General features: G+C 38.2%; 1 protein-coding gene across 3 annotated transcripts in view; it reads right to left on the bottom strand.

Moving 5' to 3' along the window:
* The window catches only part of LOC121322068 (striated muscle preferentially expressed protein kinase-like), a 140,042-nt gene extending 122,266 nt beyond the window's left edge, over positions 1-17,776 (bottom strand). The window contains exon 1 of one of the 3 annotated variants that reach the window (XM_041261560.1): positions 16,914-17,776. In XM_041261560.1, coding sequence (XP_041117494.1) covers positions 16,914-17,352 — 439 coding nt within the window. In that variant the 5' untranslated portion in view covers positions 17,353-17,776. The remainder of the gene's footprint in view (positions 1-16,913) is intronic. The other 2 variants (XM_041261559.1, XM_041261562.1) reach the window with 2 other exon arrangements.
* Positions 17,777-19,890: the final 2,114 nt, after the last annotated feature.

The following is a 19,890-nucleotide window of genomic DNA, read 5'->3' as shown; positions in this document are numbered from 1 at the left end:
TGCGGGGCGAACTGACTTAGGGGCAGCTAATTGACATTCAGGACACTCCGATACATACTTCCGCACCAGACCATAAACCCCAGGCCAAAAAAACCGGGCCAGAATTCGTTCCTGAGTCTTTTCAGTTCCCAAATGACCTGAAAATGGAATGTCATGCGCCAATCTCATGATTTCTGACTGAAAAGGCCTAGGAACCAATAACTGTTTTACGAGCTGTCCCGTCCCGGGAGCCCGGGTTATTCTATATAATAAGTGCCCAGATACAGAAAAATGCGGAAATACCACCGGTTGTCCTTCCTGCATATCCTTCCCCTCGATATATCTAACCCGTTTCCAAGCATACTGTAACGTGGGATCATTTTGTTGTTCATATCCCAAGTCAATATCTCGGTCCCAATGGTTAGGTACACAGAGAGGAGTGTCTTTTATTACATGACCTTCCACCTCAGTAACCTCGCAGCCCCGGTTACACTGAATACCTACTCCCTTTCCTTGCCGTTTCAGCGATTGGTTTACTTTTGTGTCAGACCCCTCCCCTTGTCGTCTCAGAGTTCCCTCATATTTTTCCACCCGACGCTCTCTTTTTGTTTTTCTTGGGCGGATTTTAGGGTTAAACAGGTCGGATTGCAACGGAAAAATCTCGCCAATTGTTTTCTCCTGTTGCTTTAATTGTCCCCTGGTAGAAACTAAGACCATTTCCCGACCTAAAATACGATCAAAAAACGGCCAGTCTCTTCCCAGGAGAACAGGGTATGGTAAACATTGCGCTACAGCCACTTTAACGCAAGCTGAATAATCACCTACAATAAGTCTAACTTTAGTGGTGGGATAAACCCGAGTTTCTCCATGAATACAGGAGATAGCCACTTTACCCTGTGGCTCCCAGGCTACCCCATCCAAGAGAGCTTGCCGAATCAATGTTTGTGCACACCCAGAGTCCGCAAATGCGTAAGTACTCTTTCCCCCGACCTGTACTCTTAACTGATAAGGGCCCTCCCGACATTCCCCAGTGTTCCTACCTGTTACTGCTGACCAGGATCTTGTCGCCAGGTCCACCTTTATTACTGGACAATTCCTGGCAATGTGTCCAGGCTCATTACATTGGTAGCACACTTGGTTAGGAGGCATCAACGGAGTTAATCTGTCCTGCGAGTCCGCGACCGGCAGGTTAGGGGGATTCTCTCTCGCCCAGGATGGGGCTAACCTCGACCTCCATGGTCTGAAGGTCCGGTTACCCCCTCTGGGCTTCATTGGTTGGTTGGTCCGAGTTAGTTTAGGGGCAGGAGTGGGGTCTGACCCGGCACCTTCGTTTGCGTCTTCGTAGGCCTCCGCCAGGAGGAGGGCATCCTCGAGAGTGGTAGGTCTATTCCTCTTAATCCACTCTCGATTCCCTGGCGGTAGTATAGACGCAAACTGTTCTATAACTATTTTCTGCACCAGTTCTTGGGGTGTATGTTCTTCTGGCCGCAGCCACCGGGTGCACTGATCTAAAAGATATTGTCCCGCAACCCGGGGCCGCATCCCCTTGGACAGCTGGTATTCCCGAAAACGGCGCCGGTATGTTTCCTCCGTGATCCCGAGGCGTGAGAGAATGGCTTCTTTAACTTTAACATAGTCCCCTGCATTCGTGGCCGTCAGGGCTCGATACGCTGCCTGAGCTTCCCCTGTCAGGCAGGGTGCCAATTTCATGGCCCAGTGTTCCCTAGGCCACTCTGCAGCCTCTGCCACTCTCTCAAACGTAATCAAGAAAGCCTCGGGATCATCTTCCGAGGTCATCTTCTGAAGATTAGGCTGAGCTGCAAACATCCGGGCAACCGCTCTCTCTGATGTTGATATTGATAGTTTTTCTACCAGCTGTCCCAAGAACTGGGCGAGCTGTTCCAGGTGCCGTGTCTCTCTCTCCTCTCGCTTCTCCTCCTGCTCCCTAAACATTGTCAAAACTGTAGCTGGATCCATTTTCACTTCTGACACCACGTGTGAGGCGAGAGTGTATTAAATGGAATGTCCAGACAGTAATTTATGTGTACAGAAATAAAATAATTTATTTTTATTTTCTATACACAACAAAAGGATTAAATAACAAACAAAAAAACAAAATGGTGTGAGGGAAGGAGTGCAGGGGTGAAATCCAAAACAAACTGATGACTCGTCTTTAATTTGTCTTCGTGGTGACCATAAACAAAAAAAAGACAAAAGAAATGTTAGAATTTCAAAAATCCCGCTGCACAAAACCAGTCTCTCCCTTCACCCGTTACTCCTCCTACTTTATTTTTCGGACCAACCCCGAACACAGTAGTACGTTCCCTTTAGTATGTAATGTCCCGCCTCTGTAGTCAGTGGAACACCAATCCCCAACCGACACGTGTCCTTATCCTTCACTTGACTCCAGTGGCTGGAATTTACATACTCGTACTTCCGCCCCTCACCAAGGTGCCGCCCCTCAAAAGATGACTTTTGCCATGGTCACGAGATCTTGGTAAGGGAAGTCCCGAGTTGGTTTGATGCCATCTACTGTCGGGAGGCTGAATCACAGACCGAAACCCCTTTGACTCATCACAGTCTGATTATTAGTTATCCCCTGCACCTGGTGTTTATTGTAAATTAGAGCCAGGTGCAGGGTATTTAAGGGAAGCAGCCAGTCTGGTCAGGGCTGTGTGTGAAAAAGCCCCCTTGAAGGTGTGCTCAAGTAAAGGAAATAAGGAAAGGTAGTGTAAAAACCTTCTGATGTATGGAGCTGTGTGTTTTTGGTTGTTTATTTTGTGTTACAGGTAAACAGCTTATCAAAAATATGTTATTAAAAATAGCATGTAAGCGCTTTAAAAACTTCTATTGCTGTGTACTGGGTCCTGTTTTAAAGGGGCAATGAACCGTAGTGAATTGCTCGTTACAATATATATATATATATATATATATATATATATATTGATATATATATATATATATATATATATCTATCTATCTATCTATATTAATTCATTAATTAAAGGATTGGGCTAAATTAAATAAATAAAATGGTAATGTCAAGGGGCAAACATCTGAAATTCGTTTTTAAAATGCATTGCTCTATTACACAGAACTGTCAACTCAACTGTCATGAATGGAAGTATGATAAGCTATATAATGGGCACAATGGGGAGGGGGGCACCCCAGTAGTTGGATTTCCAGCCACATATGCGGCCGTCAATATGAACCAGTTTGAGAACCACAGTTAAAGGCTAAAACCATTACAGAAATAATGCACTTCTAAATGTCAAGGCTGGCTGGCTGCGTGTCAGTATCAGCATGCACACACCACTATTCTTTTAAATACTCATTGTTATTAACATGCTTTGTCGAATTACATCTATTTTGGTAGCTCGTATTTCAGTCGCTGCTTTTGTTGTATAATTAGAATATTACATGGTCTACTGAGCTCGATATGGGGAAAAAAATAGCAAAGTCAGAATGGCAGTTCTGATATAATCTATACAATCATTACCTGTCTGGGTTTGTTCTGAATGACTGACCTTTAGATTAACAGGACATGTATTGAGTATAGGAATCTATAGTGCTCTATTTGAAATAGCTAGATAGTCCTGAAATAAACAACAAACAAGATACTCAACACAAACAGACAGGGTCTTGCTAATGTTTCTCATGCCAATAACAGAGTTAAGAAAAGTGATTTTAGCCCATTTACGTGTGCAAAGTATTTATGATTATTTAAATGCCATCACCAATAACATCTGTTCATTCATATGTTTTACCTAACACCGCGCTGAGTATGATAACCAAATGGTAGATATTCAAAAATACTTGACATTTTCATATTGCAACATCTCCAATAACTATCTACTTGACTTTGTGGGAGTTTCCATGTGTGGCTATTTACACATGAAGTGGCGATGCATGTTTGGGAGAACAGCTCGGCAGAATCAGGTTTGTTGCCAAAAATAACAGCCACGGAGTGGGATAGGGTAAATCTCATTTTACCCATGAGCATGACATAAAACATGAGAAATCCACACCCATTTTCACACTGAAGCCTGCATTTGAAAATGTCTACTGCTCCCAATCGAGACAGATGGTTTTCAGCCATGGTGATCTGCCATAGCTGGGTTGGACAGTTTAATTGCATACCTCCAGTTTAATTTTCTTTTTTCTTTAATGAATAAGCAGTGTGATAAATTATTTTAAATATTATTCACTACTAATGATATGCCACCCCACCAGTGGGCATTTGAAAAACAATTTGGGCAAGAGCAGTACAACATATTATTAAACAACCAGGCACAAGGCATTTATTTATTTATGGCATTTTATACAAAAGTATCGCAAAGCACTGTACAGTACATCCCAATGTCACCCCTCCACCGAAGAATTTAAGTTCTGTAAGACTTTTCAGAGACTTTATGTGGGTTTAAACAATCAAACCATTCCAGGTATCGTCTTCAACAAGGCAACTTTAATCAGGGACCAGCTTGTTAATGTTATTTAAAGTCTCTAATTATTTCAACTTCTACCCCTTGCTTAAACATTTAAATATAACCTATAAATGTTCTAGTTATTTGTCTACTTCATGACTGCTTATTTTATTACAGTGTAACAAGTAGAGTTGTGTGGCACTGCCATTACAGATCATGTCTTGTGTCAGTGTGATAAGATGACGTTAAAAGCACACTCTGCTCTTTTGCATTATGGTTTACCCTCCATTCACATGGGGGCATTGAATGCCCAATTGATTTTTATGCTGCATTATATTTTTTGATATGTGTAGATAATGGCGAATAACAATTTTTTATTATGTCTATGTCCTTTCTGTTTAGGGTTTTATTTCAACATTGTATCAACGTGCGATACAATAAGTAGGCAGCAAAAGTGATAGGACAGAGACAGTTCAAAAGGCGAAAAGCTGCAATAAAGGAGAAAAAAGATGCTCAATCAATGTTTTTGCCTTACAAGCACATTTCCCCTGCCCAATGAAATGTCAAGGTTTGTAAACTAGCTGCTGCCACATCTTTAAAAAAAAAAAAAAAAAAAAAAAAAAAACTTTCAGATGTACTCTCCTATAACTAAAACATTTAATCAAATATAGATAGGAAACTAGTGCTTCTACTAGTTCTCTAGCAAGGAAATTGTCTGGTTTTGTAACACTGGGCTCTACACATCAAAGTGTCGGTGTTTAGAACTGTAAAATCTTCTCCGACGATTCCTTGTTTACACCTTTTCCTGAAATCATGAGTGATTCATCAAACTTGCAGTTCGAAAATTCAACAGTCGTAAAGCCTTTTCTTTCAGATTTCCATGCAGAAATTAAAATAGGGGTTAACTATGGACCGCCTACGAGATAGGACAATCCGAAGAAAAAGGGAGCAAAGTCGATTCACAAATTGTGGATTAAGGCGAAAAAGACGCACTAAACAATAGTGAAGCATGAACCGATTGCAAGAGACATCATTACTGGTAAAGTTTGCTGCAACAATCTGCAAGGTTAAATTATGATGCTGATGGTCAGTGAACCACAAATATTACAGATTCACTATTTTACTATATCCAACATGTGTCTTTGAAGACTGTTTAATTTGAGTCAGGGTAGATGTTGTTATTGCCCGTTTCCTGTTAAATTGTTGCAGTTTTTCAGGAGAAAAGAAAACACTTAATCTGCATCAGATTCCACCACCCTAATATTGAAGTTTTGTGACATATCAAAACATAGACACTATATGTGCCCACACAACGTGCAGTGTAACACCTTCAAATTTTTGCCTAGTCCCCCTCAGCTCCCTCATCGGAGAGCCTGGTGCCACCACTGCTACAAACAATTTGCTACAAAATGTGCTTGATATCCTTGAACCATTTCCTCTTCAAATAAATGCTAAATATCGCAATGAGCAAGTGTGGCAATGTTGCCCCGCCCTGTGTGTATTTCAGTGTTGATGTTGTGTGTTAATGTTGGTGTATAGTCATTGGTACATGTGATATAAATGGGCTTGTGAAACACGAGTTGTTTAAAATGTATGTTTGTATATAGGCACGAGGATTGCACAGCACTTCATGTGCAGGTAAAATGTAATAATATACAAGCATGGGGAATTGCACTTCACTAATTCACGTGCAGTCGTACCGAGACTCCAGTTGAATGATTGATTAGCAATCGAGTCTCAGTACAGCTGCATAAAGCAGCATCTTTTCACTCACTCTGGATTATGTGTTCAGTGAGTGGAGAGCAGGTGTGGAGAGAAGAGAATTAAAAACACAAGTAAAAGTAAATGCATGATTTTCACTCACCGTGTTTGTCTGTTCGTCTGCTGTGTTAGTGTCTATTTCGTTTAGTGTTAATTCATTTTCTTTGTCTGTTTATTTTGGCCTCAGGTGCCGTGTCCTGTTTTGGTGTGCTGTTTTTGTTTAAATCTTTTGTTTATTATTATTATTTAATAAAACACTGAGCGTCCCTGTGTCTCAGTTTCACCTGCTACTTCCTGAGTCTATTTTTGGTCTGACATCACCACTGCAAGGCATCCTGGTCACAGCAACTCATCCCACAAGTGCAGTGGGGTATCTCAAATTATTCATTCTCTAGGAATGCAATACAACTAGGGGGGGGGGGCAGGTATTGCCTATTGAGGGACACAATGAAAAAATGCCCTACCCAGTCAATTCCCTATTTTTATATTTAATATGCACCCTCCTTGCTGAAGAGTAGTATATGCTTTAAATTAATTACAAATACAAGTATTCCAAGACCACACTATGCATATAAGGCTGTTATGTAATTCCATCTCGGGTTTTGGTGACATTGATACATTGTATAGTATATATTTCTAAGTGTACTGATTTTAAGAAAAATAACCCTTTTAATTAAAAAATTGATATAAAAAACATCCCTAATTGTACCTTAACAGTCTCAAATAAATGTCCTTTAATTTTAACAGTCTCAGCAGGTTGGTTTGTGGTGACGACAGGCCAGGAAATAGGCAGACAATAGTTGTGGGAATGAAATCGCTGTTAGGTTGGTATTTTATAAGTAAAAGATTCAAACACAAAACAAAACACAGAACAAACAAAATGACATGTTGTTCAAAACAACAAGACAAATAAAACAGTTGCAAATCAATTTTGTATTTTTTTCTCCTCCTCTCTGCCATTCTTTCACCCTGAACACACCAACCCCGAGTGAGTGATGCGTGCCTCTATATATACAGCTGTGCCAGGACTCAATTGCTAATTAATCATTCACTTGAATCCCGGCACATGAACTAATTTGTGCCCACATACTAATACATATGTTATCTGCACGTAAAGTGATTGTGCAATCCCTGTGCCTAAACATAAATATACTGTTTATTATTATTGTTACTGGTCACCAGACCTGGATACAAAAATACAAATATACCCCTTTTCCAAACCGGATTAAATCTTATTGTGTCTGTTTCATTACCGCACTGCATCACCCCTGCACCTGCATCCACTAGCCTCTAAAGGCATAAGCAAAAACAAACTTACTATAACCTGAGTCCTCTGAGAAAGCTAAAGCCTTGTTAACAATTAAACCATAAGGTCCCCGCTGAGCTTTAAAAAATATGACTGAAAAAATGTATCCTTTTCTGGTCCTATTTTTAACTTCTTAAGACTGCCTGATCTTTTTCTTCTTGTTCTTCTGATATGGTATCTATCCCCCCAGGACCTTCTCTCCTACTTGTTCATCTGAGAACAAGTAATCCAGATGGTCTATTTCTGGCAGTACACATGCCTGGTCTTTAACTGGCACTGAAGTTTACAGACAAGCCTGCAACTTGCCAACAGACATCAATACACAGAAACAAAACTACTTTGAATGACAAACCTACAACATGCAATTCTGAGAAACTGCACTGGGCAATACACAGGTGAACAGAATCCCTGCATGTAAATATATGTTCTAGCAGAGAAAGGTTCTGGACAAAAACAACAAAAAAAACACCTTCCATAGCACTGTCAATGGGGTGCTGGGACAACATGGCAATATGGTATTTTAATTGTTTGAGGGAAATGTATCTCAAACAGATATGGTCATGTTTGCCACCAAAATATCATGCCCATATTGATTGAAAAGTGAGCTACAACTTTTACATACTATGGAATACATGTCAAGCATGGCATTTTATTAATAAATGAATCAGTCATGCGAAGGCCAGCCAATTAACAGAAAAGTGTATGATACATATAGCTGTCTTAAAACCTGTATGATGCAAAGATGCAAGACAATTTACAGATAGAAAAGTAGCGAAACGACAGTTCCCAGACTTGTTCAATTTGTTCCCCTTCCTAATAAATAGACCAGCCATTTATTGTTAACATTTAACTAATATTCCCAGTAGGTGATCCATTCTGAAAGCTTTGAATGAGCTATGACCATTCTATGGGTTAATAGCTGCCAAAAAATCTTAATTATATATTAACTCTGTATGGAAAATGATTAAAAATAAATAAATAAATAAAATCACTAAATAAATGAGAAGTCAATGTCAAAAATCAAACCATCAATCAATTCACCATCTGTCTAATCTTATCAGATCTCAAAAAGGAAGCAAGCTTAGGCCTGGCCAGGCTGAGAACTCCATGGAAATTCAAGGTCTTGAAGTGGAGGGAACTCCTCCCTCTAACACCTCAAGAAATGCCCCAGTAAGGTGTTACAAAAGAGGGCACTGAGCTAGAAAGGGTGCCGCCCCTTGGATAAAACATTACACTAAGATCCTGTCTACACTGAAGGTCCCTTTAGAAACAGAGTATGGCTGTTAACCTCAAGGTCATGCATAAAAGGTCAATACAATCCTGGTCTAGCTAAATTCCATCAACCATGATTCTCAAAACAGAATTTCCCATTCCCTCTCCCTTGTTCCCCAGGTAACCACTGTAAATGAGAACATGTTCAATAAAAAAATATATATATCAATTGGATATAAAGCACAAAGAACCTACAGTAGCTGCTGTTTTGGACTGTTAGGTTAATTCTCCTACCAGGCTCTAATCGGTTTATTTATTTATTGCTGCTTTGGGGTGACTTGCTGGGGCACTGATTTAAGATTTCAACTGTTCGGTCTCATTAAATCGAGTTAGAATATATAAGGATTATTAAAAGGATTTGGTAAGTATGGGTGCCACATGATACACACAACTCGCACTATTAAAAAAAAATTTAAAAAGAAATAAAACTGAATTCGAGTAATTGTAACAAAAACCACTCTGAAAATGTAACGTAAAGCTACTTATTCTAACATTTTCAGCACTTGGGTTTTAAATAGAGATTGACAGATATTTTCAGATATAAATCAGTTATGCCACACAAGTTACAAACGAGAAATAAAGACAGCATTTGTTTTACATTTACTATATTGTCTAATTAAACTAAAATTAAACGAAGACCAAAACACATTTGCTGTGTTTAAAATTTGTATAAGATTTTTCTGTGTGCAAAACTGCATATGAACTTTTGTTCAACTTTCCAGTTAACAAAATTGTGTTAGGAGTTTACAAAAAACAATTTAAACACTTTGAAGAGTGTTGAGTGATAAATCTTAATTTAAAAAACAACTGGGTGTAGCCTATGTAGAACAACAAAAAGCTCAAGCTTTGGATAAAACTGTTACCACATCCGTTCTTATAATCAGTTTTCAGAACATTTCTGCAGTAAATGTCCACTAATACTTCCAAAAACTTAAGGTACAATTTCAGTAAGTCTTTCAACACTAAGGAGTTACACTACCCTAGGATAATTAAATAAACAGTATCTATACTGGAAAAAAATGAAAACAGCCATAGATATACATATAGTATATTAGATAATAATATATTTATATAGCACCTTTCATAGTGGACCACCATCAAAAAGCACTATACAGAGGTAGGCTGTGAACTGTGTATTTTAAGTCACTTCCAGTAGGACACTGATTTAACATCTCATCCAGAGGATGGAGCACAAGGAAGTTAAGTGATTTGCATAGGGTCACACAGTCAGTCAGTGGCAGAGGTGGGATTTAAACCAGTGACTTTCTGGTTACAAGCTATGAACTTTAACCACTGGACCACACTGCCTCCTTAAGTCAGTTTATTGCTATGTTATTTTCCTAGACCTGTATATAGGTCTCCAGTGTTAAAATAGTTCAAACATGAAATAGATTTACATGATTTGCCTACATCGTTAAACGGCTATCTAGCGGTGAAATGCATTACACACATATTGGTTACAAATCTGATTAGCTACTTATGTAAACAAATGTAAATATATAAAAAGCACCAAAACACGAACCTGATCAAATCAAACTCATGAAAGTAAACTGATGTATATGAATTCTTACCGCTGTGTCTGGTTCATTTATTTATCTACATTATGAAGACATAACTCTCTAGACACCCGTGAGCTGAATTTTTCATTATTTAGTAGACGCTTTTATCCAAAACAACTTACAGAAAATTAAACAATATAAAAGGTGTATAAATAACAGGGATTAAAAATGCAAAAACAAAAACATATACAAAATAAATTTAAATAAAGGAAAATACATAGGAATTTACAAATAGATTGACTAAGTGGGATTTGAGAAGACGGCGGAAAGCAGTAAGATTGAACAGTCGTGAGGTTAACCGGTAGCTGGTTCCACCACAGGAGGACAAGGGAAGAGAACAAGTCGGCCAGTAGAGGATGATGGAGAGGGCGAGAGGGAATATAAGGAGACACGAGGGATTGGAGTTAGGAAGGGGCAGTATGATGAATTTTAGCCCAGGTTCATTCTCACCCCTAGGGTAAGTCTCATGATGTGGTGAGAAGTAGCCTAAACTAAAACTCGCAGGGGGTGAGAATTAGTCTAGGTTAGTCAGGGCTGAGCATTAGGCTGTCACACCTGTCATGTAATTTTGAGTGTTCTCTCGTTGGTGATTAATGATGATGTTACAAATTACATTGACAAATTATGAGAGAGAAAAAAAAATACTTCTCTCTCTCTTGCTAGCCTGTAATTATAATTAACAACAAAGTTGTATGCAGTGACAGTGCAGATTAGGCAAAGCCGTGTTGATTGTACGAGTATCACCTGGATTGTGCTAGTTACCTACACAATCCGGGCAATGAGCTTAAAAAACAGTGAGGTGGCAAAGCCCTGCCCAAGCCTTATGGCAGAACCTCCCCTGCTAAGGTCACAAGGGTGCTTTCAATATCTTAATTCACCACTAGGGTGTTATAACTGCTGCAACGTGAAGGTAATATTAGTTAACTTTGGTATTTCATACACAAACCATGTTGATTTTAAAACCTACTCAGTTAAGACAGAAATTGACAAATACGCTTCCCATCAAGATTGACGAATTTTATAAATACATAAAATTTTTGACTAAAATGGGGAAAAAAAATAATAACATTGGGATAATGAACCTTGTTTTTTGTAACGGGATGCAAATTACAGGAAATATTAAATAAAACCACAATGTTACAAAAACTAGGCGCAAAAAACTCACCGACTAATTTTGGACTAAAAAGCCTTTTATTCTTTAATAAGTAAACATTTTTTTCAAAACCTATAATATACGTTATAGAAAACTGAATGTTTATTGTTTTTCTTTTCAACAAAACCAGGCCCTCTGACTTGTACAAACTGATACTATTGCAAATTACTGTCTTTGTATTTAGGGAACTGAAATAGAGATTCAGCCCTCAACACAGCACAGTTGTAGTGTATAATCTTTCTTAAAATAGTGTATTCTAAGCTGATAGTGATCATACACTGCACTGTCTTCACACGCTAGCAACAGAAAACATGTGTCAGCAATGCAGCAAGTGCATCTGAATTGAATTGAATTGAAGTGCACATTTTCATGGTGTGCTTGGTCTACTATCAATTCACTCCAAAGATTTGATAAATTAATTAATTTTGTTTCATTCTTCAGTAGATTTATGAATCAGGGTGTAAATAAAAATATCAAAACAATCATTAAGGAGGCTGTATGGACCAGTTGTTAAAAAAATGGGCTTATAACCAGCAGGTCCCTGGTTCAAATCCCAGCTCAGCCACTGACTTGTTGTGTGACCCTGAGCAAGTCACTTAACCTTCTTGTGCTTTGTCTTTTAGGTGAGATGTTGTTGTAAGTGACTTTACAGCTGATGCATAGTTCACACACCCTAGTCTCATGTCTTTTAAAGTGCTTTGTGGTGGTGGTCCACTCTTAAAGGCGCTATATAAAAATTATTATGTTGAAAAGAAAGTTTCAGTAATACATATAGAGCAGGAGACAACAATGGCAAGTCATGTGTTTGTGTAAAGGGCGTTCATTAACACTTTAATAGCTGGTTATTCTGGTTCAAGAAAAGTCAATTTAAAGTCCCTTTGCTGTAAAATTCTAGAGTTAATTGTTTGTTACACTCTTAAACAAGAATGTCAGTAACATATATCCCCCACTGAATTAGAGCTAGTGAGATGAAAAAATCAATTTATCATCATTAACTGCTTAATTCTTTACAGGGTCATGGTGAGCCAGAACCTAACCCAGCAGATACAGGACAACACTGTGGATGCCAGTCCATTACAGGGCAGCATACACACAGAGGCCAATTTAGAATGACCAGTCCAACTGAACAGCATCTCTTTGGAAAGAAACTGGAGTACCTGGTGAAAACCCACTCACACACAGGGAGAACATGCAAATTCCACACAGACAGACCCCTAGACTGGAATTGAACCCAGGACCCTGGCACTACAAGGCAGCAGCACTAACCACCATGCCACCCATACTTGATCAATAGTAGGTACACAATAGTGTGTAATGAACAGTTTAATGGAAATTGGTTAAGTGGTATTTAAGACCAATATACTGTATGACATTAGGTAAGCAAATGAGGTGTTAGTACCATGGTAAAGTATATTAAAATGATTTACAATATGTGGAATAACTGCTTAGGTTCTGAAGATACATGTAAATGTAAGAGTGGCGTACAGGGATGTATATCCCTGCAATCTGATACTCCTGATAACTAAATAATATTAATACCAAGCTTCACCACAACTTAAAAGCAGTTTTCCAGAGCTGCTGCACTATATATCCATTACAGAGGATTTCATCACTATACAGGCTTGGTGGTCCAGTGGTTACAGAAAAAGGGTTGATACTAGGATGTCCCTGGTTCCAATCCCCACTCAGCCAGTGACTAACTGTGGGTGACCCTGAGCAAGTCACTTAACCTCCTTGTGCTCTATCCTTCAGACGAAACATAAAAACAAGGCTCTATTTTAAGTGACTGCAGCAGTTGCTGATGCATAGTTCACCCCTAGTCTGTAAGTCGCCTTGGATAAAAGCATTTGCTAAAATGACAAATTAGTACTACTACTACTACTAGTAATAATAATAATAACAATAGACCCCCCTGTGGGGTATAATTTCTGTAAGCCACCTGTAGATATTTTATAATACCTGCTGGGTAATAGGAAAACGAGAAAACATTTGTTACAAATTTCCAACTCTTGCTGGAATTATCAACAGCACAGTGAATCAAGTATTTTAAAGCCACTAATTAAACAGAACATATAAAGCATGTTTGAAATATGAATCCTTTGCCCTTATGAAAGAAAGACCAGCTTAAGAGACGTATCCTGCATTTCAACCAACACAGCCCTTCCATGTGCCCCATAGTGACAAATGTAATCTACAGTGGCCATTCCACAATCCAAGAGTCAGTAAAACACAAAAAAGGTGAACTAAATGACAATGCTGTATTATTTTGTTTTTCATCAATTCTTTCAAACTAATCAATAAAGCTATCAATGAAGCCAGCAGCAACAACCTTTTTCTGAGTTCTTACTAAAAGAGTATGGTAATAGGCCTTGTCCCTTTACAAAAGTGATCCTATATTTAGCAATGATGTCTTTCAGTGTAACAGGAGAGCTTGTGGCCTGTCAACATGCCATAAATCTGAGGCCTGGCACATTCCTGAGTATAAATAACCAGGGGGGAGATGGAGGTTGGGGGGTTGGAGAGGGATTGAGGGGGGAAAGGGAACCACACTGAGTGATGGGACAGCTGTAGCACTGGGCTGGTTCAGTGCAAGGAATTGAAACATGTAGCTTTGCCTTACATATGGGAAAGAGGCAGAAGGGCAAATGACGAAGAGGAGGGGCAGAAAAGAGAAATAGGAAAAAAGATGGAAGAGCGATATAGGAACTGAAGGACATTATTATTTTTGAAGGAAACTGACCGTAAAACTATGTGGCAACTGCATGAAAGCTATACTTGCACGGTAAATTATCAAACAGTCTTGCTCATTCAAAAACAAACCAAGCTGAAGTGGACTGCACCTAAATTAATGGTTTCAAGACTAGTGCAATGTCAGTCAGCACAAAACAAGCAGCACAACAAAAACAAGGAAATCATCGGGTATGCACTGTTTGTATTTTCCACTGAAATGCTCGAACAGGCACCTCACCAGTATTTAAGTTTTCCTAGTACATATCAGCCAATTTAGCATGATCATCTTTATTTTAGTTGTAAAACCAGAGCTTGCATTCAACATACAGTAAAGCCAATCTGAGAACACATGCTGTCTGTTTGTGTATGCCTGGCTGCAACCCTGAGTAACAACAGTGACATCCAGGATACAAGAACAAACAAAAGCATCACTCTACACCTGCACTTTATATTATAGCCCAATTCCCAACGTCAGTCCATTTGGAGGCAAAGACGCAATTTAAAAGGAGTGTGCTGCACTTGCTTATCAGTTAAGAAAGAGGCCAAAAGTATTTAGTAGCTGGACTAGTTTTTTGGGATATTTACTTGTTAAATAGAAAATTAAATGAAGATAACTTGAATTAGTGATTTAAGTACAATTAGTGATTTAAGTACAATATTTTTTTTTATTATTTTTTTAAAATAACATTGATATTAGGTATTAATTAGGTATTTAGTATTTAAGCAGCTCTCTGAATAATGCTCGCTTTTTAAAAAAAATCAATATTGGTTGAGTCCACCTTTTCATCATGTTTACTTATGTCTCTGAAGCAAAAAAACCTGAACAGTGTAGGCTTTTATGAAACTGACATTTTCTAGATGTACTGGTTACACTATTTCTAATATCAAAAAGTGAATATATATACATAGCAAGTCAGTAAGAGTGGACAGCCAACAGTAAACACATTTAGCGCTGTATGTGGTAGACACTCTGAAGTGTAATTTGCACTACTTGTGTTACAAAACGAGTATAACAACCTGTACACTTGCTTGTTGTTATGATAGTTTCTCATTTAGTCTGAACTACTCACATGACACCGACCCACACTCTTCCACATACACAGGAGTGAAGGTTTATGTCCCGTGGGAACTTATGAGGAGGACTTGGTTAGGGTGGGGTTTGATAATTTAGCACCAATAGGCTCTCTGGTGTTAAAATTTCAAAACCGTTTAGTACCGTTTTTTTAAATTGTAACCCCTGTGAAGACCTACTTTATAAAATGTTCAAGAAGGACTGATCTCTTATTTAGTGGTTCCAATACAATATCTACAGTGACCACCATTTTCTCTTTCCAATGATGATCCACCATTTTATCAGATCCTTCTCAGGATCATACTATTAGTAATGTATACTGTAACAATAAAATAAAAAAAAGACATATTTCATTTTAGATCATCTGTATTAAGACTTTAAAATAGACCAGCTATTGCTTAGTTACTGTATAAATGTATTTTTCAACATAATTATTGATTTTATTATAATTTTACTACCCCACCTTTAAGAGAATCTATGTTCTGAACTTGTTCTGAGCTATCTAAATAAAAGTCCTCTGAATCATGTTTGTTATCAACGCAATTCAACAATGGCGATGCAATAAAAATAAATAAATAAATAAACAAATTATGATGTTCAAAACTAATTGAACATTTTAGTGGTGAGAAGTGAAATGACGTTGGGAGAAACCTCCTTGATAATTAAGGACCCTGGAAGTAAGGATAAAAATATATCACAATAATGATTGTGTAGACTTGTATTTTAAAAAAGACACTGACAGTATTGAAAATGTTATCAGGTATTCTGGAAATGAAGGATTCTGTTTTTGCAACCACAGTTACAGCAAGTTTCAATATCCACAGTTCATCACTTTCTGGTGTTCAGTTATGCCAAAAACAACATAAGGTGAAGTGCCATGCTAAATAAAACTGAATTAAAAAAAAGAGAGATTTAAAAATAACTCTTTAGTGTCACTTGAAAAATCGCTCAAGCTATTTATAAGGCAAGCATCAGGGGAAATATTCATGGCTGACAAAATATATTGCATGTAGTAGTACTACTTAATGCAGAGACTATAGTGTGCAATATTCAACACAATTGGGCTCCAGTATAGAGTACTGAATAATTGCCACTGTAGTTTTTTTTTGTTTTGTTTTGTTTTGTTTTTTTTAATGTTTCTATGTAATCCCAACACCATACATACAATATAGGTCCCACTGATTTAATAGGAATAGGGTCATATTGGAGAAGACCAACTTACACATGCAATTTTGCAGTATCTAAGAAACACAGTTAAAAGGGGTGCTAATCAAGGTTTTAAAATCTATTTTTGACCTCAAAGTATTACAACTTCTCTTCTGTTAAAGATCTTTTGGGCATTTCATTCTTCCATTTTGAAAATTCAAATATTGGAAAGGCAACACCATAACTAAATTGCTTCCTGGCACCTAATCACTTCATTTGCTGTAGATGTGAAACCCACTCCATTGGTTTTCCTGAAAAATCACCTGACCCACAGCAATCGGTTACAGTGCTGCTAATAACTTTCTAGTTGAAATATCTGCATATCCTGGATTAGCATAAAAGATCAAAAAGATTCTTATCACAATAAAAAGAGTCCAGTAATGTAAATAAAGCTAATAAAAAGGGATTTAAAGTAATGGCTAGAATTTCTTTAAGGAAGTATTTTATTTACCATCCCCCAGGTCCATTACTGCTAGTACACCGCTGGTCCGGGCCTCTCCTAATGGATTGGTCGCTATGCAGGTGTAGAGCCCGGCGTCACTGAGCTTGCAGTCCCTGATCCACAGCCCTCCGTATTCCTGGTTATCCATGGCCAGTTGTCTTTTATTGTGGTACCAGTGGAGGGCCGGCTGTGGCTCTCCTGATACGGCTACCTTCAGTCGGATATCGCACCCAGTTCCCACAGCAGCATTCTTCATTTTTCTGATAAACAGTGGTGCAGTTTTGTAAGGATACTCTCCGGAGCCCCACAGCTCTTGCAATGCCGGATCCACAAGCACTTTGGCACGTTTTGATGGAATTTTAGGACTAGGGGGTGCCGCACCTATCCTATCGTATGCTGCCTCTTCCCCAGGCTTCTTAATGGACATTTTAACTTGTGCTTTGCGCATGGCTGGTGTGTGTGTGTGTGTGTGTGTGTGTGTGTGTGTGTGTGTGTGTTTTTAATGCAAGTCTTCAATTCCTTAACAAAGATTAACTGGTATCTGTTATAGTAAATTAATCTTTCTCCTTCAGAAAGATCTGCTTCTGTTTTTTCTAACTCTTGAAATTTTGTTCCATATTTGGATTTTTTAGTTTTTCCTAAATTTTGATGTTTCTTTGTAAATCAACGACAAATTCAGCAGCATACCAAATATTTTATGTTGTTTCTTTCTCTTTTCTACTTAAACATAAAATCAAAAGAATGTTCTGGTATTCCAAACGTTTGGGTTTTTTTTTGGTTTTTTTTCTAACCCGTTGCCAGATTTTTCTTTCTGTGAAATTAGCATTTGTTCCAGATTTTACTTCTGCCAATCAAATCGATCTGCATACCAATTACATATACCTTTAAATTTGTTTTAATAGAATATATATATATATATATATATATATATATATATATATATATATATATATATATATATATATATATATATATATATATATATATATTGCAAAACTATTTCACACCTTTAAAAGCAAACTTTTACATGAAATCTGACCTCAAGCACACAGGCAATGTGACAAGAAAAATAAACCCAGCGGAGTTGGATTCTTTAAACATCAACTCAGCCAGATGTTTTTGGAATACCTTGTTAAATCACTGGAAAGTCCAATTAGAGTAATTAAAAGGAAAGAAACAAAACAAAAATATGTAATCTTTAGCAAGTTAAGTAGATCCAAGCCTGTCACTGGCAAAGCAGTGTTGATAGTATTTTTAGTTCAAGTCCATCAGGATCATGTTGCATTGCAGCTTTCCTGCTCTTTGCCTTTTAAGAGCGAATGTGTGTGCTTTTCCCCCTTCTGTCCAGCTCTTCAAGGTCTTCAGGGGAGAGGGGGAGAGTCCAGTGGTGCCTTTATTACGGTTTCAGACTGTTTTACTGTTTTCTTTTTCTTCTTTTCTTTGTAAAAAGTTGGTGCCCTGCTTTCCTGTGGTGCCCCCTCTCTCTCGCTCTCACTGCTGAATCCCTTAGGAGGCAATTGCTGAGCCCCCTAAGCCTTGAAGTGACAGCTGCTCACTGATGGGTCTCAATCTTGGGACTGTGAACCCCTTCAGTGCCCTTCCCATCCTACCCTATCCTTATCAACCATCCAACCAACCAGCTCAGAGCTGTGTGTAAGAGAAGAGGGGGGGGGGGGGGGGGGGGGGGGGTACACAGTGTTCTAATTTCACTTGTCAAATGATAGAAGCCAACCAGGAGAATTCAAAGTTAAACTGAACAGTATCAGGTGCAGCCTGTCACAGTGTCCAACTCTGTTATTTTAATCCCCTGGGTGTTAATGCAACCCACCTGATCACTTGGGTGTAAAGCCAGCACAGGCAGCGTGGACACTGATTTATAATGTCACAATTCTACCAGCCTGGGGTTCGTTAATGCATGATAATACAAATATAAATATAATACAGTATAAAAGGGGCCTTTTTTATTGATCCAAAGCAGTAGCTCTCAGTAGACCTGTAGGAGCAATAATGCCGGTAGCATTCAGGGAAGGCACAGGTGGACTATCCACTGTGCAGAATGTTTATTAATGCATTAAGTAGTTTAGTTTGCTTTTTTTTTCCATTATTCCTTTTTATGCATTGAGGGATTACATTTGTTGTTAGTTTGGCTAGGGTTTTATTGATTAACGTTAGGGAAGACGCAATTCAGATATTTCAATTTGCCTTAAGTTTAGAGAAAGAGAAATGGTTGTTATATTATGCATCCAGTTTATAGATACTATAGGAGCATGGATGCTCCTGGAGCCATTTTCCGCAGACAAATCAGTTAGCCGAATTAACAGCAGCAGCAATGTAAGACTGTTTAGAAGGACTTTGCATGTATACAATTTTTCGTTTCACTGTTTTCTAATTTTGAATTCAAGACAAACCACATTCCATACCAGCTTGATTTAGTGTGCATCAGAGTGTCGTACTAACAAAATGAATGCACTGTTTGCCATCATTTTAACATGTACAGGTTGTAAAATAAGCATTCCTTATTCATTTTACAGTCATGTCTGCAGTAAATACAAAATGTGTAATTTACAAGCATGTGCATTCTATGACAAACTGACTGAAATTATCTCCTGCCTGTAAGTTCAGCATCTGTGTGAAGTAAACTCTCCATCACCCTCTTTTTAGACATTCCTTCCAGACACAGAACTGGCCCAATGTCTAGGTCAGTGACATCCAAGACAAGGAGCCTAATGGAAGGGGACATGTAGTTATTGTGAGGGTCATTTTTCAGGCAATGAACAGTGTCCTCACAATAGGAAGTCCAGTTGAGTCTTTACAGTAGAAACACTAATTCCAGTTGTCCTGATTGTTATAGATGCAGTGGCATCTAAGTTAATATATATGTTTGTATACAGTGTATCATGGTTTAATTTTGTGTCAGTACCTCATGTTTTTCTATACTGCAGTAAAATACTTGTATTGGCCATTTCTAATATCTGCATTTTTCAAT

This window comes from Polyodon spathula, chromosome 10, assembly GCF_017654505.1.
Source record: "Polyodon spathula isolate WHYD16114869_AA chromosome 10, ASM1765450v1, whole genome shotgun sequence".
NCBI lineage: Eukaryota > Metazoa > Chordata > Actinopteri > Acipenseriformes > Polyodontidae > Polyodon > Polyodon spathula.
The sequence above is the reverse complement of the archived record's forward strand: the minus strand, read 5'-3'. Positions and strand labels throughout refer to the sequence as shown.